Source organism: Mobula hypostoma, chromosome 14 (assembly GCF_963921235.1).
Source record: "Mobula hypostoma chromosome 14, sMobHyp1.1, whole genome shotgun sequence".
In the NCBI taxonomy this organism is placed as follows: Eukaryota; Metazoa; Chordata; class Chondrichthyes; order Myliobatiformes; family Myliobatidae; genus Mobula; species Mobula hypostoma.
In genome coordinates this window covers 2,216,799-2,241,647 of record NC_086110.1, presented here as the reverse complement: position 1 = coordinate 2,241,647, position 24,849 = coordinate 2,216,799, and the positions used below count along the sequence as shown (strand labels likewise).

The 24,849-nt window shown below is 46.5% G+C and overlaps 1 protein-coding gene across 2 annotated transcripts in view; it reads left to right on the top strand.

Moving 5' to 3' along the window:
• The window catches only part of ccdc102a (coiled-coil domain containing 102A), a 199,565-nt gene that overhangs the window by 125,170 nt on the left and 49,546 nt on the right, over nucleotides 1-24,849 (top strand). Inside the window, exons 8-9 of one of the 2 annotated variants that reach the window (XM_063066583.1) lie at nucleotides 11,051-11,221; nucleotides 23,873-23,976. In XM_063066583.1, the coding sequence (XP_062922653.1) occupies nucleotides 11,051-11,221; nucleotides 23,873-23,976 (275 nt within the window). Of the gene's footprint in view, nucleotides 1-11,050; nucleotides 11,222-23,872; nucleotides 23,981-24,849 lie in introns of those variants that run through there. The other variant, XM_063066584.1, reaches the window with a different exon arrangement.

The window sequence follows — 24,849 nt, the reverse complement described above, 5'->3', positions numbered from 1 at the left end:
TTAGCCTCTGTCTGTATACAGGTAGTAGGAGTACAGCCAAATGATCCCACTTGTCAAAAGGCGGTCTCGGGAGAGAAGAGCAGGTATTCCTTATTATAGTGTAGCAGTGGCCTAGTGTGTTGGGACCTCTGGTGCTATAGGTTATGTGCTGGTGAAAATTGGCATGAGTTTTCTTCAAACAGGCCTGATTGAAGTCACCAACTATAATTTGAAATGCTTTGGTATGGGCCATTTCTTGTTTAAGACAGCATCGTGCATTTTCACAAATACTTACTTATAGTTAGCCGCTGGTGGTACATAAACTGCGGTCAGGAGCACAAGTGAGAACTCCAAGGCAGGTAGAATGGTCTACATTTAATCGTTAGTTGTTCTCAGTCAGGAGAACAAGAAGGTGACAGAACCCCAACATCCGAGGACCAACGAGAATTGATTAAAAGGCATACGCTGCACCCAATGGAGGTTCGAACCATTCTGAAAATGGTAAAACCTTCTGGTCGGACAGCTATGTACGACGTGTTCACTGTTAACCAAGTCTCAATGCAACAGACAATTGAGATCTGCCTCATCTGCCTCTGATACAGCGGCCTTGCCCTGAGATCGTTGATCTTGTTTTCAAGTGACTGTACATTAACTGACAGGACGGTGGGTAGAGGAAACCTCATCCCCCGCACCTCAGCCTGGTTTGAATCCCACCTCTCATCCTGCATATTCGGCCATGGCCTTGGAGTTGGCCCTTAATGGCTCCACATTTGACTGTCGAATGTGAGATCTGAAGATAAGTTCCCTGGCCCCCACCGCTTTATTTTCACCATGGATGTCCAGTCCTTATATACTTCCATCCCCCATCAGGAAGGTCTCAAAGCTCTACGCTTCTTTTTGGATTCCAGACCTAATCAGTTCCCCTCTACCACCACTCTGCTCCGTCTAGCGGAATTAGTCCTTACTCTTAATAATTTCTCCTTTTGCTCCTCCCATTTCCTCCAAACTAAAGGTGATGCTATGGGCACCCGTATGGGTCCTAGCTATGCCTGCCTTTTGTTGGGTTTGTGGAACAATCTATGTTCCGTGCCTATTCTGGTATCTGTCCCCCACTTTTCCTTCGCTACATCGACGACTGCATTGGCGCTGCTTCCTGCACGCATGCAGAACTCGTTGACTTTATTAACTTTGCCTCCAACTTTCACCCTGCCCTCAAGTTTACCTGGTCCATTTCCGACACCTCCCTCCCCTTTCTAGATCTTTCTGTCTCTGTCTCTGGAGACAGCTTATCCACTGATGTCTACTATAAGCCTACTGACTCTCACAACTATCTGGACTATTCCTCTTCTCACCCTGTCTCTTGCAAAAATGCCATCCCCTTCTCGCAATTCCTCCGTCTCCGCCGCATCTGCTCTCAGGATGAGGCTTTTCATTCTAGGACGAGGAAGATGTCTTCATTTTTTAAAGAAAGGGGCTTCCCTTCCTCCACTATCAACTCTGCTCTTAAACGCATATCCCCCATTTCACGTACATCTGCTCTCACTCCATCCTCCCACCACCCCACTAGGAATAGGGTTCCCCTGGTCCTCACCTACCACCCCACCAGCCTCCGGGTCCAACATATTATTCTCCGTAACTTCCGCCACCTCCAACGGGATCCCACCACTAAGCACATCTTTCCCTCCCCCCCCTCTCTGCATTCCGCAGGGATCGCTCCCTACACAACTCCCTTGTCCATTCGTCCCCCCCATTCCTCCCCACTGATCTCCCTCCTGGCACTTATCCGTGTAAGCGGAACAAGTGCTACACATGCCCTTACACTTCCTCCCTTACCACCATTCAGGGCCCCAAACAGTCCTTCCAGGTGAGGCATCACTTCACCTGTGAGTCGACTGGGGTGATATACTGCGTCCGGTGCTCCCGATGTGGCCTTTTATATATTGGTGAGACCCGACGCAGACTGGGAGACCGCTTTGCTGAACATCTACGCTCTGTCCGCCAGAGAAAGCAGGATCTCCCAGTGGCCACACATTTTAATTCCACATCCCATTCCCATTCTGACATGTCTATCCACGGCCTCCTCTACTGTAAAGATGAAGCCACACTCAGGTTGGAGGAACAACACCTTATATTCCGTCTGGGTAGCCTCCAACCTGATGGCATGAACATTGACTTCTCTAACTTCCGCTAGGCCCCACCTCCCCCTCGTACCCCAGCTGTTACTCATTTTTATGCACACATTCTTTCTCTCACTCTCCTTTTTCTCCCTCTGTCCCTCTGAATATACCTCTTGCCCATCCTTTGGGTCACCCCCCCCCCGTCTTTCTTCCCGGACCTCCTGTCCCATGATCGTCTCGTATCCCCTTTTGCCTATCACCTGTCCAGCTCTCGGCTCTATCCCTCCCCCTCCTGTCTTCTCCTATCATTTTGCATCTCCCCCTCCCCCTCCAGCTTTCAAATCCCTTACTCACTCTTCCTTCAGTTAGTCCTGACGAAGGGTCTCGGCCTGAAACGTCGACTGCGCCTCTTCCTATAGATGCTGCCTGGCCTGCTGCGTTCACCAGCAACTTTGATGTGTGTTGTCTGAAGATCATTGATGTGATTTCCTATTCCATTGTTGGGATGAAATTCACATGCTGCAGATTGCTGCAAAAGTAGTTCAAAAGGAGTATATTCCAGAGGAAATCTGGTAGAATTTCCTGCAGCCCCCAAGGTTGCTGATATACAGCGCCATCTTCTTAGTGAACTCTCCACCTAAGTCAAGACCTCAAGGATCAGCAACATTGAAGATATTATTTTTATCTTTCCCATTGGCAGTTGGCCAAAACTGTACTCAATACTTCGATTTATGAAAGCCTGTGTGCTCTTTATGACCCAATATACCTGTCACGCCACTTTCAAGGAAGATGGATTTGTATGCAGCACAGTAGCATAGTGGTTAGTACAGCACTTTACTGTACCAGAGACCTAAGTTTAATTCCCGCCTCTGCCTCCAATCCTCCGGAACCTCTCCCATCCCTATTGATGATTCAAAGATCATTGCCAGAGGCTCAGCAATCTCCTCCCTTGCCTCTCACAGTAGCCTGGTCTACATCTCATCCGGTCCTGGCGACTTATCCAACTTTATGCTTTCCAAAAGCTCCAGCACATCTTCTTTCTTAATATCTACATACTCAAACTTTTCAGTCTGCTGCAAGTCATCACGACAATCACCAAGATCCTTTTCCATAGTGAATACTGAAATAAAGTATTCATTAAGTACCTCTGCTATTTCCTACAGTTCCATGCAAACTTTCCAACTGTAACACTTGATAGGTCCTATTCTTTCACATCTTATCCTCTTGCTCTTCACATACCTGTAGGTTTTCCTTAGGGGAAACCCCATGCCTTGGGGTTTTCCTTAATCCTGCTTGCCAAGGCCTTCTCATGGCCCCTTCTGGCTTTCCTAATTTCCTTTTTAAGCTCCTTCCTGTTAGCCTTATAATCTTCTAGATCCCAAACATTACCTAACTCTCTGAACCTTTTGTAAACTTTTCTTCTTGGATTTATTCCAGTCTTTGTGCATCATGGTTCCTGTACCCTATCATAACTTCCCTGTCTCATTGGAACGTACCTATACAGAACTCCACACAAATATCCCCTGACCATTTGCCACATTTCTTCCGTACTTTTCCCTGAGAACATCTGTTCCCAATTTAAGCTTCCAATTTCCTGCCTGATAGCCTCATAATCCCCCTTACTCCAATTAAACGCTTTTCTAACTTGTCTGTTCCTATCTCTCTCCAATGCTATTGTAAAGGAAATAGAATTATGATTACTATCTCCAAAATGCTCTCCCACTGAGAAATCTGACACCTGACCAGGTTCATTTCCCAATACCAAATCGAGTACAGCCTCTTCTCTTGTAGGCTTATCTGCATATTGTGTCAAGAAACCTTCCTGAACACACCTAACAAACTCCATCCCATCTAAACCCCTTGCTCTAGGGAGATGCCAATCGATATTTGGTAAATTAAAATCTCCCATCATGACAACTCTGTTATTATTACACCTTTCCAGGATCTGTTTCCCTATCTGCTCCTTGATATCCCTGCAATTGGGCGGCCTATAAAAAACACCCAGTAGAGTTACTGACCCCTTCCTGTTCCTAACCTCCACCCACAGAGACTCCGTAGACAATCCGTCCATGACGTCCACCTTTTCTGCAGCCGAGATGCAATCTTTGATCCACAGTGCCATGCCCCCACCTCTTTTGCCTCCCTCCCTGCCCTTTCTGAAGCATCTAAAACCCGGCACTTGAAGTAACCATTCCTGGCCCTGAGCCATCCAAGTCTCTGTAATGGCCACCACATCATAGCTCCAAGTACTGATCCACGCTCTAAGCTCACCTGCTTTGTTCATAATACTCCTTGCGTTAAAATAGACACATCTCCAACCATCGATCTGAGTGCGTTCCTTCTCCATCACCTGACTATCCTCCCTCACACACTGTCTCCAAGCTTTCTCTATTTGTGAGCCAACCGCCTCTTCCCCAGTCTCTTCAGTTCGGTTCCCACCCCCCAACAATTCTAGTTTAAACTCTCCCCAGTAGCCTTAGCAAACCTCCCTGACAGGATACTGGTCCCCCTGGGATTCAAGTGCAACCCATCCTTTTTGTACAGGTCACGCCTGCCCCAAAAGAGGTCCAAATGATCCAGAAATCTGAATCTCTGCCCCTGCTCCAATCCCTGAGCCACGCATTTATCCTCCACCTCATTCTATTCCGATACTCACTGTCACGTGGCACAGGCAGTAATCCCGAGATTACTACCTTTGCGGTCCTGCTTCTCAACTTCCTTCCTAACCCCCTGTAGTCTTTTTTCAGGACCCTTTTCCTACCTATGTCATTGGTACCAATATGTACCACGACCTCTGGCTGTTTTCCCTCCCACTGCAGAATACCTTGGATGCGATCTGAAACATCCCGGACCCTGGTACCTGGGAGGCAAACTACCATCTGAGTTTCCTTTCTGCGTCCACAGAATCGCCTGTCTGACCCCCTAACTATAGAGTCCCCTCTCACTACTGCCTTCCTCTTCCTTTCCCTACCCTTCTGAGCCACAGGGCCGGAATCTGTGCCAGAGGCACGGCCACTGTTGCTTCCCCCAGGTAGGCCATCCCCCACCTAACAGTACTCAAACAGGAGTACCTATTGTCAAGGGGTACAGCCACAGGGGTACTCTCTAGTACATGACTCTTCCCCTTCCCTGACCTGACTGTTACCCACTTGTCTGTCTCCCATGGCCCCGGTGTGACCACCTGCCTATAACCATTTTCTATCACCTCCTCACTCTCCCAGACCAGACGAAGGTCATCGAGCTGCAGCTCCAGTTCCCTGACGTGGTCCCTTAGGAGCTGCAGCTCGACACACTGGGTGCAGATATGGCCGTCCAGGAGGCTGGGAGACTCCAGGACCTCCCACATCTGACACCGAGCACAGAAAACCGGCCTCACACTCATACTACTTCGTTTCCACAATTAACACAGGTACACCTACCTTGCCTCGTTACCGTTGAGGCGTTGAGCCAAAGCCCTATCACTCCGCTGCCCGGTCCGAATGCTGCCCGCTGGATAAGGCAGTCTTCTTTTTGAACTTTTCCCGCTCTACTGCCTGACGTCATGCTATTGGGTTTCGCTTTATGGGAAGTAATGTCTTGCAGACCCTACCAGAGTTGCCTCCAACCTCGTTTGAAATTGTCTCTTCACCCATGAAATAGCCCTCCACAAATCATACCTGGTTGTCTGGTACAGGCCTGGGTCGCCAGACTTGAATGCCACAGATCTCGCCTTCAACAGATGATGTACCTCCTGGTTCAACCACGGCTATTGGTTTGGGAATGTACAGTAAGTCTTTGTGGGCACATACTCATCCACACAGGTTTTAATGAAGTTGGTAACAACTGCAGCATTCTCATCCAGATTCGAAGATGAATCCCTGAATACAGTCCAGTCCACCGATTCAAAGCAGTCCTGTAGGCGCAAATGTGCTTCCTTTGTCCATACCTTCTTGGTCCTCACTGCTGGTGCTGCAGTCTTCAGTCTCTGCCTATACTCAGGGAGTAGAAGTACAGCCAGGTGATCAGACTTCCCGAAGTGAGGGCGTGGAATAGCACGGTAGGCATTCTTGATGGTGGTGTAGCAATGGTCCAGTGTGTTGTTTCCTCTGGTATTGCAAGTGATCTGTTGATGGTAGTTGCCTAGTGATTTTTTTCAGACTGGCTTGGTTAAAATCTCGTAAAACAATGGTGAAGTCTCGAGGATAGCTGTTTCATGCATGTTGATCCCACTGCTCAGATCATCTGAAGCCTGACATTGGCCTGAGGTGGAATGCATCCTTTCCTTTTTCAGGAAAGGATGAAGGAAATGCAATGGATGTTATCTGCATGGAGTCCAGCAAGGCCTTTGATAAAGTCCCATATGGGAGTTGCTCAAGAACGTTCAGTCACTTAGCATTCAAGAAGGGACAAATCAGATTGGTAGCAGATGATTCCCTCTCTCTCTGGAAGCCTGTAACAGAGCACCCGGAAGAAACCCGTACAGCCAAGGGGAGAATATACTGGGGAGTCGAGGCACGACTGCGCAAGCGCGTGGACGTCAGCGAGTTAGACCAGCGGGAAAGTTTAAAAGGAGACTGTATTTTCATCAGCGGTTTGATCGAGGTGCGACTACGCAAGCGCGTGGATGTCAGCGAGTTAGACCAGCAGGAAGAGTTAAAAAGGAAGACAGCTTTATAGAGCAGGCATCGGAATAGGAGGCTTTGGTTCACCAGGGCTTCGGCAATAACAGGTGGAGGCTAGGTAAGTTACCAGTGAAGAACAGAAACAGGAACAGCCTCCCGGAAGGCAAAATCTGTGCCAGATGCTTCGAGCTGCAGCTCCTTAGGAACTAGGTTAGGGAACTGCAGATGCAACCTGATGACCTTTGCCTGGTCAGGGAAAGTGAGGAGGTGATAGAGGAGCTATAGGCAAGTAATCACACCAGGGCCTCGGAGGACAGATAAGTGGGAAGGGCAGGAGTCAGATACTAGAGGACACCCCAGTGGCTGTCCCCCTTAACAATAGGTACTCCTGTTTGAGTACTGTTGGAGGGGGGAACGACCTACCTGGGGGAAGCAACAATGGCCGTGACTCTGGCACAGAGTCTGGCCCTGTGGCTCAGAAGAGTAGGGAAAGGAAAAACGCAGCAGTAATAGGGGACTATAGTTGGGGGGGCGGGGTCAGACAGCCGATTCTGTGGATGCAGAAAAGAAACACGGATGTAGTTTGCCTCCCAGGTGCCAGGGTTGGGATGTTTCTGATCCGGTCCATGATATCCTAAAGTAGGAAGGTGAACAGCCAGAGGTCATGGTACATATTGGTACCAACGACATAGGTAGGAAAAGGGAGGAGGTCCTGAAAAGGGACTACAGGGAGTTAGGATAGAAGTTGAGAAACAGAACTTCAAAGGTAATAATCTTGGGATTACTGCCTGTGCCACGTGACAGTGAGTATCGGAATAGAGTGAGGTGGAGGATAAATGCGTGGTTGAGGGATTGCAACAGGGGGCAGGGATTCAGATTTCTGGATCACTGGGACCTCTTTTGGGGCAGGTGCAACCTGTAAAAAAAGGACAGGTTGCACTTGAATCCGAGGTGGACCAATATCCTGGCAGGGAGGTTTGCAAAGACTATATGGGAGAGTTTAAACTAGAATTGCGGGGGTGGTGGGAACTGAACTGAAGAGACGGAGGAAGGGACAGTTGGCTCACAAATAGAGAAAGCTTGTAGCTGGTGTGAGAGGGAGGATAGGCAGGTGATAGAGAAGGAATGCACTCAGACCAATGGTTTGAGATGTGTCTATTTTAATGCAAGAAGCTTCTTTTGGTCCCAACATCTTCTATGCACACTTTGAAAGGGAAAACACAACTACAGCTGTGAAGATCCCTGCTGCACCTGATGACCATGTGATCTCTGTCGCAGAGGCCGATGTTAGGCTGTCTTTAAAGAGTGTGAACCCTCGCAAGGCAGAAGGTCCGGATAGAGTACCTGGTAAGGCTCTGAAAACCTGTGCCAACCAACTATCGGGAGTATTCAAGGACATTTTCAACTTTTCACTGCTACAGACGAAAGTTCCCATTTGCTTCAAAAAGGCAACAATTATATTTGTGCCTTAAAAGAATAATGTGGGCTGCCTTATGACTATTCCCCAGTACAGTGATGAAATGCTTTGAGAGCTTGGTCATGACTAGACTGAACTCCTGCCTCAGCAAGGACATGGACCCATTGCAACTTGCCTATGGCCACAATAGATCAACGGCAGACACAATCTCAATGGCTCTCCATACAGCTTTAGACCACCTCGACAACACAAACACCTACGTCAGGGTGCTGTTCATCGACTATAGCTCAGCATTTAATACCACCATTCCCACAATCCTGATTGAGAAGTTGCAGAAGCTGGGCCTCTGTACCTCCCTCTGCAATTGGATCCTCGACTTCCTAACCGGAAGACCACAATCTGTGTGGATTGGTGATAACATCTCCTCCTTGCTGACGATCAACACTGGCGCACCTCAGGGGTATGTGCTTAGCCCACTGCTCTACTCTCTATATATACACATGACTGTGTGGCGAGGCATAGCTCAAATACCATCTATAAATTTGCTGACGATACAACCATTGTTGGTAGACTCTCAGGTGGTGACGAAAGGGCGTACAGGAGTAAGATATGCCAACTAGTGGAGTGGTGTCGCAGCAACAACCTGGCACTCAATGTCAATAAGACGAAAGAGCTGATGATGGACTTCAGGAAGGGTAAGATGAAGGAACACATACCAATCCTCATAGAGGGATCAGAAGTGGAGAGAGTGAGCAGCTTCAAGTTCCTGGGTGTCAAGATCTCTGAGGATCTCACCTGGTCCCAACATATCGATGTAGTTATAAAGAAGGCTAGACAGTGGCTATACGTTATTAGGAGTTTGAAGAGATTGGCATGTCAACAAATACACTCAAAAACTTCTATAGTTGTACCATGGAGAGCATTCTGACAGGCTGCATCGCTGTCTGGTATGGAGGGGCTGCTGCACAGGACCGAAAGAAGCTGCAGAAGGTTATAAATCTAGTCAGCTCCATCTTGGGCACTAGTCTACAAAGTACCCAGGACATCTTTAGGGAGTGGTGTCTCAGAAAGGCAGTGTCAATTATTAAAGATCTCTAGCACCCAGGACATGCCCTTTTCTCACTGTTACCATCAGGTAGGAGATACAGAAGCCTGGAGGTACACACTCAGCGATTCAGGAACAGCTTCTTCCCCTCTGCTATCCGATTCCTAAATGGACATTGAATCTTTGGACACTACCTCACTTTTTTTGATATGCAGTATTTCTGTTTTAGCACATTTTTTAATCTATTCAACATATGTAATTGATTTACTTGTTTATTTATTATTATTATTTATTTATTATTTTTTTCTCTGCTAGATTATGTATTGCATTGAACTGCTGCTGTTAAGTTAACAAATTTCACGTCACATGCGGGTGATAATAAACCTGATTCTGATTCTGAAATTTCTTTGAAAAACTCTAAGTCTGGTTAGGAACGATTTACCATGTACAAAGCCAAGTTAACTATCCCTAATCAGGCCCTTTCTTTCCAAATATCCAGTCCCTTAGAATACCTTCCAAAAATTTACCCACTACTGAGGTAAGGCTCACCACTGTCTATAATTTCCCTGCTTATTCTTAGAGCATTTCTTAAACAACAGAATAATATTAGCTATCCTCCAATCCTCTGGCAACTAACCTGCGGCTAGCGACATTTTACATACCTTTGCTAGGAGCCCCTGCAATTTCTGCAGTAGTCTTCCACAAAGTCCAAGGGGGGCACTTTGTTAGGCCCTGGGGATTTATCCACTGTAACTTTCCTCAATACAAGAACCACCTCCTCTGTAATCTGTACATGGCCCATGACTCACTGTTTTTGCCTTAGTTCCACAGACTCTATGTGTCCATCTCCCAAGTAGATAAAATATGCAAACATTCCGTTTTAGATCACCCCCATCTCTTTCGACTCCATACATAGATGACTGTGCTGATCTTCAAGAGGAGCAATTTTGTCCCGTGCTATCCTTTTGTTCTCAATGTATCTGTGGGAACCCTTGTGATTCTCCTTCACCTTGTCTGCTAGAGTAACCTCATTCCTTCTTCAGCCCTCATTCTTAAATGTTATCTTGCCTATATTTATCCTCCTCAAGTACCTTATTTGTTCCTTGCTGCCTGTACCTGCTTTGCAACACCTCCTTCTTAACCAGGGCCTTAATATCTTGAAAGCATAGGTTACTCTCACTTACTAAGCAGCCCTCTGCCAGAAAACATCCTGACCCAATCTACACTTGCCAGATCCTTTCTGATCCCATCACAATTTGTTGTTCTCCAATTTAGAATCTCAACCTGAGAACCAGACCTATCCTTCTCCATAATTATCTTGAAATATAGAAATATTCCCCTACACATACTTCTGTCACCTTCACTATTACAATCCAATATCAAACACTCTCTGTTGGGACCTGCTTTTATTGTTTAAGGAAACTTTTCTAAACACATTTCACAGACTTTAACCTATCCAGCCCTATTATAGTATGGGTATTCCAGGCATATGTGGAAAGTTGCTACTGTTAGCTACCATCTCAACTTCATATTTCTTTCAACTGCCTGTGAACATTTCTGCAGATTTGCTCTTTTAAATCCTGTTGACGACTGAGTGGTCTACAATATAATCCCATTAATGTGGTCATGTCTTTCTTATTCCTCAGGTCCACCCACATAGCTTCAGTAGACAAAGCCTAGTTGAGCATAATTGCAGAGTTCCAAAACTTTATTCTGATTTCAAATTCTGCTAAGGGCAGGGTAATTCAACCTACATTTTCCGGAAAATTAATTCAATCTTTCAATGACTTACCTAATAGTATTCAGTAGATTTAAGACTTACTTTATCAGAATGGCAATTTGAGCAGATAGTTGGATAATTGATTGAGTGTGTGATGTATTTTGATCATAGGAGTTGTCAGATCTTAGGCATGTTCATGCCAAACTAAAGAAACAGTATCAGGAAAAGATGACGGAATTGGCCCATGCAAACAGAAGAGTGGAACAGCATGAAGTGGAAGTGAAGAAACTGCGTCTGCGAGTGGAGGAATTAAAGAAAGAGCTAGCAGTAGCGGAGGATGAGGTATGATGGTGTCTTCTCTTCACAAGTGTGGTTCAGGGCTTCAGATCTATAGCCAGAAAGTTAAGTAACTTAGATTTTATTTGAATGATGCTTATTATTCAGATACCTCAATGTTTTTTTAAGCTTCTAAAAATGTGGATAATATTTATGTCATTTGAATAATTTTGGAACAATGCAAGAGCTGAGATGCATGAATCAGGAAATGTTCTCTCTCCGTTCAGAACCATTTGATTTATGTTCCTCCTGATCAGAGCCCCTATTTGCTGTGAGTTTTCCCAATTTTCTGCAGAATCCCATCATGTCTACCACCTCTGCTTTTGTTTTCCCATTTAATCACTTTGTCTTCCAGATCCCTTTTTACTTAAAATTTTTTGTCATCTTATTCCATTTAAATGATCATTTGATTTTTTATTCTTTCAAAGTCAAATACCTCCCATTTGGTTTCCATTTTTGTGCATTCAATTGATACAAATCATTTTATTTGACTTTGGGTTGATACTCCTATAAGGCTATGATGTAAAACTCTTCGACCTTTTCCCATGTTCTTGGCAGCACTGGTGTGAATGTTGTTGCTGAGTTAAGGGTTACACCAGCAGCATTGTTTACCTCAAAGGTACTGAGTGCCTACTTTTCATAAATTGGCCAGACCAACTAAGAATAGCAAGATTTTCATCAAATAAATATAAACCACTTGACCTCCCAATATTGTACCACATTGTGACTATCCAGCCTTAGCTTCATTACCACTTTCCCCCATCTCCTCAAACATCTCAAACCTCTTACAGCTGTCAAGCTGACATGTCCCACAATCTTGCCGTTGACACATAGGCTGAGGAGCTCAGTGTGCTGATAACTATCCTTGTAAGTCAGTCTGTCTCTCCCTGTCAGAGAAATTCACTTTGTTCCTCATATTCCTCCCCATCTTCTTTCTGACTGAAAACTAAAAGGAGTTGTATTTCTATCTAATTTGAAGGAGTCTAACTTGAACCTTTGGCAGTTCCTCTTTCCCCAGATACTGCCTGACTTGTTGAGTTTTTCCAGCATTTTCTGCTTTTAGTTTCTGTCAGATATTAGTGTCAATGTATTCAGCATATCTTTCTCCACAGTTCTCTGGGGTAGGAAATTCCAAAGATTCATGGCCTCATGAGATAAGAAATTCCTTATCTCCACCCCTATTCTGAAGTGGCAGATGGAGTTCAACCCGGAGAAGTGTGAGGTGCTACACTTTGGAAGGACAAACTCCAAGGCAGAGTACAAAGTAAATGGCAGGATACTTGGTCGTGTGGAGGAGCAGAGGGATCTCGGGGTACATGTCCACAGACCCCTGAAAGTTGCCTCACAGGTGGATAGGGTAGTTAAGAAAGCTTATGGGGTGTTAGCTTTCATATTCGAGGGATAGAGTTTAAGAGTTGCGATGTAATGATGCAACTCTATAAAACTCTGGTTAGGCCACACTTGGAGTATTGTGTCCAGTTCTGGTGACCTCACTATAGGAAGGATGTGGAAGCATTGGAAAGGGTACAGAGGAGATTTACCAGGATGCTGCCTGGTTTAGAAAGTATGCATTATGATCAGAGATTAAGGGAGCTAGGGCTTTACTCCTTGGAGAGAAGGAGGATGAGAGGAGACATGATAGAAAGATAATAAGAGGAATAGATAGAGTGTATAGCCAGCGCCTCTTCCCCAGGGCACCACTGCTCAATACAAGAGGACATGGCTTTAAGGTAAGGGGTGGGAAGTTCAAGGGGGATATTAGAGGAAGGTTTTTTACTCAGAGAGTGGTTGGTGCGTGGAATGCACTGCCTGAGTCAGTGGTGGAGGCAGATACACTAGTGAAGTTTAAGAGAATACTAGACAGGTATATGGAGGAATCTAAGGTGGGGGCTTATATGGGAGGCAGGGTTTGAGGGTCGGCACAACATTGTGGGCCGAAAGGCCTGTACTGTGCTGTACTATTATATGTTCTATGTATGTACTCGGTTCTTGGTGTCCTCCTTTAGGCAAACATCTTCTCAGCCCCTCTGAGAATCCTATATATTTGAATAAGATAATCTCTCATTCTTCTAAACTCCAACAAGATCAACATTTATGTATAAGTTAAAACCTTCAAATCAACCAAAAGAACCTTTCTGCACTGCCTACGATACGAGGATGTCCTTTCTTAACCATATAATACAGGACTCTACCAAGTGCTGTGATCATGCTTTTTGTTCTACTTTTGTACTTCATGCCTTAAAGTCTAGAAACACACCTTTAGCCATCCCTCCATGTCCATGTTGAACATCAAGTACCCTGCCACATTTAACTCATTTGCTAGTTCTCCAATGGGTAATTTCTCCAAAAATAACCACAGAATTCCACAAATGAACACAGAATACTCACGAGCTGCATCCTTCTCCAGACCTGGCACTCGTCCAAAGAAAGTTTTACTTCGTTTACCCCTAGTCGCCCGGGATCCCTCACTCGCCTCACTTCATAGTCTTCCAAGGCGAATCCCAATGCAAGGAGATCATCCAAATACGCCAAAACTCCACACAAGTCCACATCTCCCATGGTCTTCCCCATGCCTCGCGGGAAGGTTGCAAGGGCCCCAGATATGCCTGGAGCATCTTTTCGGACTGGAAGAATCCCAAGGGACCTGTAACGGCCGTCTTCTCCTTGTCGGCCTCACTCATCGAGATCTGGAAACATCCACTCCTCAGAGCCAGCACATTAAACCACTTTGCACCACTCAGACAGACCAGCGCGTCTTCGACCCTCGGGTCCGCATACTGGTCAGGGACGGTGCGCCTGTTCAGAGTCCTATAATCCACACACACACTGCCTGCATCCTCCACGTCTGCAGGGTCCAGTCGCCGCGACCTCTCTTTCACTGAGGTGCCTTCAGTGGTCAACCCCCCCCCGCCCCCCCAGGTGGTACGTCGGAGCATCCACTAAGAGGGTCTCACCCTCAGATACTTCCCCTGGGCCGTACCACCATCAGCTCTCGTTTCAATTCGGTACCGGTCCAATGCTGCTACACACGTCCTCCAAGCTGCTACTGGGTGCACGGACAATGCCCCCAAAGAGCTCTTGCAGGCCCCCATGCACCTCCTCACCAGCGGGGTGCTGGTCCCCTCCAGGATCAAAGTGCTGCCCGTCTCAGCAGTGTCCGGACACATCAGCATTAACGATTGACGACCCTCTGACACCCACACATTGGCCTCTGAGAACTCTAGTTTCACTGACCAGTAACCGTCGTCTGGATAATCACCGGCACTGGTACCCCAAATCTCCAGTGCCCTGATGGTTGTCACTGGTACCCCAAATCTTCAGTGCCCTGAAGGTTGTCAAGGGTAAATGCTTCAGAAACCAGTTGTAAAATGACGAGTATGGCTTTAGCATAGCTTCCATCCCTCCTTAACTACCCACTGGGGCGCGGTCCCACTTAGCCTTCAGGAATAGGGTCTTTTCCTCTCGGGAGTTCCTCGGTACATTGCTGGGAACGTGTTCCCCAGGAGACACCAGGCAGTTCCCCCACTGAATCTCCTCTAAGTTTCCTGACACCTCTCTGATCAGCTGGATGACCCCCCTCCCCCTCCGCACTGCAACCAATTTAGCTGTTTCTCCAGCCAAAAAAAAATACTGTGAAAGCTTTTCCCCGTTCTCCCGACTCACATTTGGAAACTCCACCCTGAGCTGCTGTTTGCCCCCAGTCGAACCAAACGCCTTTTCCCACGCCTGCCGATAATTGGCAGCTGTCACTATGGGGTCATTGAACCTGACAGTTCTAACAACGTCAGCAGCCCGCCTATCCAAACTTCCAACCGATCCCGGTCGCTCTCCCTCAGCCGAGCACTGCCACTCACCTAACAACTGAGAGGTCTGCTCCGCCCACGACGCCACCCCTTTAGGGGTGGACAGTATTCCAAAAACCGGGCGGAGCCTGCCGTCGCTGGAACATTCCCACAACTCTTTCCCCTCACTGCTGACAGTATGGACAGCCCATGGCCCTGCCTCACCAACAGACACTGGCAGTCCCACCACCGTGACGTCAGCGCTAGGCTGACCTAGAACAAAGACCGCTATTTTATCAGACCTTCATGCCACACTTTCAACTTCGCCCTCAGCTTACCCAAACTCCAAAATCGAATGAACAATTCCTCCTGGGTACGAATATCCACCCCACTGAACCTGTTCCTAACCACAATCCCACAGAGACACACATTATACCCGCAATCCCACAGACGCACCAGCACTGATTTAAACACAGCGATCACACAGCCTTCCACAGAATCAAATCCATCGACGAAGCCCCCAAATGTAACACTCGTTTTGCCTGGTGGCATGATCTCAGGGTGATAACCCCCTGCCCGGCCAAACCTTAAACTCGGGTTTGGGTGAATGCTGTGCGATGTGTCCTGTCTCAAATCAGTACCTCGTAATGACAAGCCGTACACAGGATGCGGTTAAATAATTAAGATTTTATAATTCTTACTTGAACTATAGGGTTAGTAGAGAACCAAAATATGAAAAATTAAAAAAAACGCCACTATATCTTTATTCAGTCTGTGCACAATTAATTTGTTGGAGCTCATGCAATATCCACTTTCCACCATTCGATCTCCTCCGATCTCCACCAGGTCCTGAGCCCCCACTCAGGGTTCGCTCCAGTCAATGGGTCACAGCATCTCTTCGGGTGCGTCTTCTCTTTTCTTCCCCATGGCACATTCTGCCCAAATCCCGTGCAAACAACAGCTTACAAACACATAAGAAAGAATAACATCTATCCCAATTGGTGAGCAAATGAATAGCACTCCCGTTATCAGTAATTATAACCCAAACATGCTGCTACAGAGAACCCCTTACTCAGCAGTCATCATTACAAAGAAGCCATTTTATTATTACACTACAGAGAAGCCATTTTATTAGCCTTAGCAAGTAACATGAAAGAAGAAACCCCTTACACCATACCCAAAGGATTGGGTTAATCGGCGGCACACTGTGCATTGTGGAGATGTGTCTGTCCTTTGTATGATCCGTGGGTGTTGATTTCATGACGGTCACTTCGTGAAATCGCTCTTCGTGGACTTCGGAACAGTATTCCTCGGCTGGGATCTTTGGTAACTGTTTCTTCGTTCGCTAGCCATGGAATCTTTGGAATTCGCTATGATCGCCTCGTCACTGCATTGTGAATCCACAAGTCTCTCCTCTCACCTATCTTGCGAATTACTGGGACTCTCTGAACTGCCACTTTAAGACTGTGCTTGAGTAAGATTTGTTAAGGTCAGGTTCTATGTTTGACTGTAAGGGAGCTGTAGACACATAACACTGTTAACTTCTGTTTAAGAAAGTAGTTTATTTAATTTTCTATATTTTTGAGTAGATGTAAATAAATATAGTGGTTTTAGTATTAAAACTCGACTCAATTTGTCGTCTCTTGCTGCTGGTACGTTACAAAATCATAACAAAATTGGGGACTCGTCCGCGAAATGAACAAAATTGGGGCTTGTTGATTGATTGATTATCGATCTCATTGGCTACTACGCTTTTGATTGACTTGTGTGGGGAAACCAGCAGCATTTCTGGTGTCGTCAGACCCTAAGGCATTAGGGGATGCCAGAAAGGACGACTTGTTGGCCATTGCTAAAAATCTAAAACTTACTGAGGTGAAATGGCCTATAAAAAAGGTGCAGATTCAGAGGGTAATAGCTGAGCACTACATAGATAAGGAGAAATTTGAGGAGGAGGTATTAGAGTGGTTTCCTGAAAGTAAACTTGAGACCCAGTTACGACTGAAACAAATGAAGTTAGAGAAGATAAAGAAGTTGCAGCAAAGGGGGCTAGTGTTTGACTTTGGTGATATTTGCTGCCAGTCGGGAAGTTAAATTGGACCCTCCATTTGATGAAACTGAGGTTGATAAATACTTTCAGTATTTTGAGAAAGTGGCTCAGAGTCTAAAATACATCAGACTTAATTGTGGCAATTTGTTCTCCTAGCCGCTTATCACTTAGAAATGCTACAATGCTAGTGTCTTCCACAGTGAAGGTAGATGCAAAGTACCCATTAAGTTCATCTGCCATTTCTTTGTTCCCTATTACTACCCCACCAGCATCATTTTCCAGTGGTCCAATGTGAACTCTCACCTCCTTTTTAATCTTTGTATAACTGGAAAAAACCTTTGGTATCCTTATATCTTGGCTAAGGAACGAACACAAAATGCTAGAGAAGTGCAGCAGGCCGGGAAGCGTCCATGGACAGTTGATGTTTCAGGCTGAGACCTTTCAGCAGGACTGGAGAAAAAAACATGAGGTGCAGGTTTAAAGGGTGGGGCAGGGGAGAAAGAAACACAGGGGATTAGTTGAAACCGGGAGGGGGAGGGATGTCTCATCCCTCTTCCATCTGGTTTCACCGATCACCCTTGTGTTTCTCTGTCCCCTCCCCCAGCTTTTAAATCTACTCACCTTTTTTCTCTCTGGTCTGCCTAATCAAAAAGCTCTTGTGGCCTTCAGTTTGTTGTTCTTTTTTTACCTGTGACCCCTACAAAATATGGCATAGCTCCCTGGGGGCCATGTGGCCCATGTCGAGAACTGCTGTTAACTCCTCTCCACGGGTTCCAGCATTGCTTCATTAACAGGCCCATCAATTCTGTTTAGAAGTTAATCAGTGAGATGGGTTCAAGTGGCAACTTTGTGCCCCTTTTCTGATGCCAACCCAGATGACATTTTCGAAATGCAGGCAGAATCCTGGTTATAAGCTTAAAAAATTATACCTACTGATATTTTTTAAATCGGGTAAAGGCTGAAAAGTGGAACACTATGCTCACCAATTCCTGATGTTGTGACTTAGAACCTAGCAACAGTAAGTTTTGACATTTATTGTTTTTGTAGGCATGAGGTAAAACCACTCGGGGAGACCTCAACTTAGTCCCGACTGACGATAGATCAATTTGGAACAAGTGTGGTTTAGTACAGTCAACCCTCCATATCGGCAGGGGTTTGGTTCTGGGACCCCTCCACCGTGGATGCTCAAGTCCCGTATATAAAATGGCGTAGTATTTGCATATAACCTATGCACATCCTCCCGTATACTTTAAGTCATCCCTCGATTACTTATAATACCTACTACAATGTAAATGCTCTGCAAATAGTTGTTATACTGTATTGTTCAAGGAATAATGAAAAGAAAAAAAGTCTGTCCATATTCAGTACAGACACAACAATCATAACTCTTCCGCGAACCCCGAGCAGTGAGAGTGGCAAAAATAGCATTCAGCGTTTGTTTCGCTCTCAGCAAAATAAACACTCAGCATCAAGCCGCTATAGCTTTGAACTGCGTGAGATGTTTGCTATGATTGACAGTGCTGCAATGATTGCAGAAAAGTATGGCTTTAATTTTGAAAGGGCACGTAGGTTTAGGGCAGGTTTGCAGGATGTTTTGAGTGCTTATAAAGAACTGTATGATAGAAAAATGTGTGAACCTTCCAGTGTGCTCGCTGTCTTCCCGATTCTGGTAAGTGAAACTACACTGTACATATATTATTTCTACTTTATATAGGCTGTCTATTTATCATATCATTCCTGCTTTTACTATATGTTAGTGTTATTTTAGGTTTTATGTGTTATTTGGTATGATTTAGTAGGTTATTTTTTGGGTCTGGGAGTGCTCAAAAATTTTTCCCGTATAAATTAATGGTAATTGCTTCTTCGCTTTATGCCATTTTGGCCTACGAAAGGTTTCACAGGAACGCTGTACTTTTGGATAGCAGGGGAAACCTGTACAATGAAAATGCTAAGTAAATAGTTGTTACACTGTACTGTTTAGGGAATAAGAAGAAAGAGAGAGAACTTCCGGGGATTATTTTTTCGATCCCAATCCGCAGTTGGTTGAATCCGCAGATGTGGAACCCGCGGATACGGAGGGCCGACTGTATTGCTCATTGGAGAGCTGTTTCAAAGAGCCTACAGAGGTATACTAGTTTAAATAGTTTTCTCTACTGCACTTGTCTGAATCGTGATTATTCAGAGAACTGATAATATGCCAACTCTAACAACAGGAATACTGCAGATGCTGGAAATTCAAGCAACACACATCAAAGTTGCTGGTGAACGCAGCAGGCCAGGCAGAATCTCTAGGAAGAGGTACAGTCGACGTTTCAGGCCGAGACCCTTCGTCAGGACTAACTGAAAGAAGAGTTAATAAGAGATTTGAGAGGGGGAGGGGGTGATCCAAAATGATAGGAGAAGACAGGAGGGGGAGGGATGGAGCCAAGAGCTGGACAGGTGATTGGCAAAAGGGATATGAGAGGATCATGGGACAGGAGGTCCGGGGAGAAAGACAAGGGGGGGGTGGAAATCAGACGATGGGCAAGGGGTATAGTCAGAGGGACAGAGGGAGAAAAAGGAGAGTGAGAGAAAGAATGTGTGTATAAAAATAAATAACGGATGGGGTATGAAGGGGAGGTGGGGCATTAGCGGAAGTTAGAGAAGTCAATGTTCATGCCATCAGGTTGGAGGCTACCCAGACGGAATATAAGGTGTTGTTCCTCCAACCTGAGTGTGGCTTCATCTTTACAGTAGAGGACGCCGTGGATAGAATATCGGAATGGGAATGGGACGTGGAATTAAAATGTGTGGCCACTGGGAGATCCTGCTTTCTCTGGCGGACAGAGCGTAGATGTTCAGCAAAGTGGTCTCCCAGTCTGCGTCGGGTCTCGCCAATATATAGAAGGCCACATTGGGAGCACGGGACGCAGTATATCACCCCAGCCGACTCACAGGTGAAGTGTCGCCTCACCTGGAAGGACTGTCTGGGGCCCTGAATGGTGGTAAGGGAGGAAGTGTAAGGGCATGTGTAGCACTTGTTCGGCTTACAAGGATAAGTGCCAGGAGGGAGATCAGTGGGGAGGGATGGGGGGGACGAATGGACAAGGGAGTCACATAGGGAGTGATCCCTGCGGAAAGCAGAGAGAAGGGGGGAGGGAAAGATGTGCTTAGTGGTGGGATCCCGTTGGAGGTGGCGGAAGTTATGGAGAGTAATATGTTGGACCCGGAGGCTGGTGGGGTGGTAGGTGAGGACCAGGGGAACCCTATTCCTAGTGGGGTGGTGGGAGGATGGAGTGAGAGCAGATGTGCGTGAAATGGGGGAGATGCGTTTGAGAGCACAGTTGATAGTGGAGGAAGGGAAGCCCCTTCTTGAAAAATGAGGACATCTCCCTCGTTCTGGAATGAAAAGCCTCATCCTGAGAGCAGATGTGGCGGAGACGGAGGAATTGCGAGAAGGGGATGGCGATTTTGCAAGAGACAGGGTGAGAAGAGGAATAGTCCAGATAGCTGTGAGAGTCAGTGGGCTTATAGTAGACATCAGTGGATAAGCTGTCTCCAGAGACAGAAAGATCTAGAAAGGGGAGGGCTGTGTCGGAAATGGACCAGGTAAACTTGAGGGCAAGGTGAAAGTTGGAGGCAAAGTTAATAAAGTCAACGAGCTCTGCATGGGTGCAGGAAGCAGCGCCAATGCAGTCGTCGATGTAGCGAAGGAAAAGTGGGGGACAGATACCAGAATAGGCACGGAACATAAATTGTTCCACAAAGCCAACGAAAAGGCAGGCATAGCTAGGACCCATACGGGTGCCCATAGCTACACCTTTAGTTTGGAGGAAGTGGGAGGAGCCAAAGGAGAAATTATTAAGAGTAAGGACTAATTCCGCTAGACGGAGCAGAGTGGTGGTAGAGGGGAACTGATTAGGTCTGGAATCCAAAAAGAAGCAGAGAGCTTTGAGACCTTCATGATGGGGGATGGAAGTATATAGGGGCTGGACATCCATGGTGAAAATAAAGCAGTGGGGGCCAGGGAACTTAAAATCATCAAGGGGGGATAAAACCGTGTCAAGGTATGCAGAAACGAACTCCCCCTTGTTCAATCCCTTCCTACCTATGGTCGTGACACTTCTCACGCTCTTAAACTTTTCGATGATTTTAAGTTCCCTGGCCCCCACCGCTTTATTTTCACCATGGATGTCCAGCCCCTATATACTTCCATCCCCCATCATGAAGGTCTCAAAGCTCTCTGCTTCTTTTTGGATTCCAGACCTAATCAGTTCCCCTCTACCACCACTCTGCTCCGTCTAGCGGAATTAGTCCTTACTCTTAATAATTTCTCCTTTGGCTCCTCCCACTTCCTCCAAACTAAAGTTGTAGCTATGGGCACCCGTATGGGTCCTAGCTATGCCTGCCTTTTTGTTGGCTTTGTGGAACAATCTATGTTCCGTGCCTATTCTGGTATCTGTCCCCCACTTTTCCTTCGCTACATCGACGACTGCATTGGCGCTGCTTCCTGCACGCATGCTGAGCTCATTGACTTTATTAACTTTGCCTCCAACTTTCACCCTGCCCTCAAGTTTACCTGGTCCATTTCTGACACAGCCCTCCCCTTTCTAGATCTTTCTGTCTCTGTCTCTGGAGACAGCTTATCCACTGATGTCTACTATAAGCCCACTGACTCTCACAGCTATCTGGACTATTCCTCTTCTCACCCTGTCTCTTGCAAAAATGCCATCCCCTTCTCGCAATTCCTCTGTCTCCGCCGCATCTGCTCTCGGGATGAGGCTTTTCATTCCAGGACGAGGGAGATGTCCTCATTTTTCAAGAAGGGGCTTCCCTTCCTCCACTATCAACTCTGCTCTCAAACGCATCTCCCCCATTTCACGCACATCTGCTCTCACTCCATCCTCCCGCCACCCCACTAGGAATAGGGTTCCCCTGGTCCTCACCTACCACCCCACCAGCCTCCGGGTCCAACATATTATTCTCCGTAACTTCTGCCACCTCCAATGGGATCCCACCACTAAGCACATCTTTCCCTCCCCCCCCCCGCTTTCCGCAGGGATCACTCCCTACGCGACTCCCTTGTCCATTCGTCCCCCCCATCCCTCCCCACTGATCTCCCTCCTGGCACTTATCCTTGTAAGCGGAACAAGTGCTACACATGCCCTTACACTTCCTCCCTTACCACCATTCAGGGCCCCAGACAGTCCTTCCAGGTGAGGCGACACTTCACCTGTGAGTCGGCTGGGGTGATATACTGCGTCCGGTGCTCCCGATGTGGCCTTCTGTATATTGGCGAGACCCGACGCAGACTGGGAGATCGCTTTGCTGAACACCTACACTCTGTCCGCCAGAGAAAGCAGGATCTCCCAGTGGCCACACATTTTAATTCCACATCCCATTCCCATTCTGACATGTCTATCCACGGCCTCCTCTACTGTAAAGATGAAGCCACACTCAGGTTGGAGGAACAACACCTTATATTACGGCTGGGTAGCCTCCAACCTGATGGCATGAACATTGACTTCTCTAACTTCCGCTAATGCTCCACCTCCCCCTCGTACCCCGTCTGTTACTTATTTTTATACACACATTCCTTCTCTCACTTTCCTTTTTCTCCCTCTGTCCCTCTGACTATACCCCTTGCCCATCCTCTGGGTTCCCCCCCCCTTGTCTTTCTCCCCGGACCTCCTGTCCCATGATCCTCTCATATACCCTTTGCCAATCACCTGTCCAGCTCTTGGCTCCATCCCTCCCCCTCCTGTCTTCTCCTATCATTTTGGATCTTCCCCTCCCCCTTCCACTTTCAAATCTCTTACTAACTCTTCCTTCAGTTAGTCCTGACGAAGGGTCTCGGCCTGAAACGTCGACTGTACCTCTTTCTAGAGATGCTGCCTGGCCTGCTGCGTTCACCAGCAACTTAAATATGCCAACTCTGTTTGGTTATATTACCTTTTCCTGAATGTGGCTAGTTAGCTGCAAAATGAAGTCAGTTTGAAGATCGAATTTGAAGGTAGAATAGAAGGTTACCTCTTCTTCTCCCCCTCCCCTCTTCTTCCATTCTCCACTCTGACCTTTTACCTCTTCTTATCTGCCTATCACTTCCCCCTGGTGCCCCTCTTTCCCTTACTCCTATGGTCCACTCTCCTCTCCTTTCAGATTCCTTCATCTCTGGGCCTTTACCTTTCCCACCCACCTGACACCTTCTAGCTCCCCTACTTCCCCATCCCCCACCATTTTTATTCTGGCGTCTTTCCCCATCCTTTCCATTTCTGGAGCAGGGTCTTGGTCTGAAATGCTGTCTATTTGTTCATTTCTATGGGTGCTGCCTGACCTGCTGAGTTCCTCCAGCATTTTGTGTAGGGTACCAGGTTAATGACAGGATTCTTAGCAGTGTGGATGAACAGAGGGATGTTGGAGTCCAAGTCCATTGATCCCTCAGCATTGCTGTAAAAGTTGATAAGGTGGTTCAGGATTATGATTTACTGGCCTTCATTAGTAGGAGGATTGAGTTTAAGAGCTGAGAGACAATGTTGCATTGTTATACTTAGGCCATACTTAGAGTATTGTGTTCAGTTTTGGTCACATAATTATAGGAAGGATGTGGATGCTTTAGAGAGGATGTAGAATAGATTGGCTGGGATTCTGCCTGGATGAGAGAACATGTCTATGTGGAAATGTTAAGTCAGCAAGGAATTTTCTCTTTGGAGTGAAGGAGGAAGAGAAGTGACTTGATGGAAGTTAGTGGAGCTCTGTCCAACATAGGTAAAAATCCAGAGTGCCCTTTGCAATGGGGAACTGATTGGTTGGGAAAGGTCAGCTAAATATCTGGGTCTTTCCATATTCCAGCTGGATGAAGCTCACAACCAAACCAGGAGGTTACAGAGGTCCTTGGATGAACAGACAGAGGAGTCCGAGAACCTTCAGGTACAGCTGGAGCACCTACAATCCAGGTAGGTAGAACATAGAAAATCATGTTGTTATTCTTCTTCTGAAGTATCTCTGGATCAAGGATAACTTGCTTTCTGGCTTTCTGGGTTCTGATGTGACTGTTCAGGAGTCTACAGAGGGGTCAGGACAAACCTGAAAGGGTGGATGATACTGTTTCCATCCTGGGCTTCTAACTGCTTCCAGCACAGATTTCAAGTTCTCAGTACCCCCCTGTTTCTCTTTCTCCACCGTGAACAATCATGGGCCAGGGATTTCCAGGAGTGAGTGCAGTGTCGCATTTCTTGAAGGGAACCTTTAAGATTATCCTTGAATTATTTTCTCTGCCAGCCTGATAAGTTCTGTTGTCAGAGCCGGGGATAGTGTATCGTCCAGACTCTGATTCGTCATTCTTTTTCTCTCCAGTCCTGCTGAAGGGTCTCCGCCCGAAACATCAACTGTACTCTTGTTTCCACGGATGCTGCTTGGCCTGCTGAGGCCTCCAGCATTTTGTTTGTGTTGCTTGGATTTCCAGCATCTACAGATTTTCTCATGTTTGTGTCTTTTTCAGATCTGGTTTTGGACATGTGAACAACATGGCCTGTTCATCACTGGTGACTGAGTGAGACCTCTGACTTGGCACCTGGCTCTACCAGGCAGCAGTGCTCACTGTTCAGAACCCCTGGTGGGCATGCTACGTCAGTGCTGTAATGTGTGACAAAACCTACTTACTCCCTCCAGCACATCGTGAAATTGTGTTGGTGGTTAACGCAAACAATGCATTTCACTGCATGCTTTGATCTACATGTGGTAAGCAGGTAAATCTGAATTTGAATCTGGACTGCCTGTCATTGTGAGAATAATGCCTCTCGTGTCTCTGCTAATCACCCACAAACAAT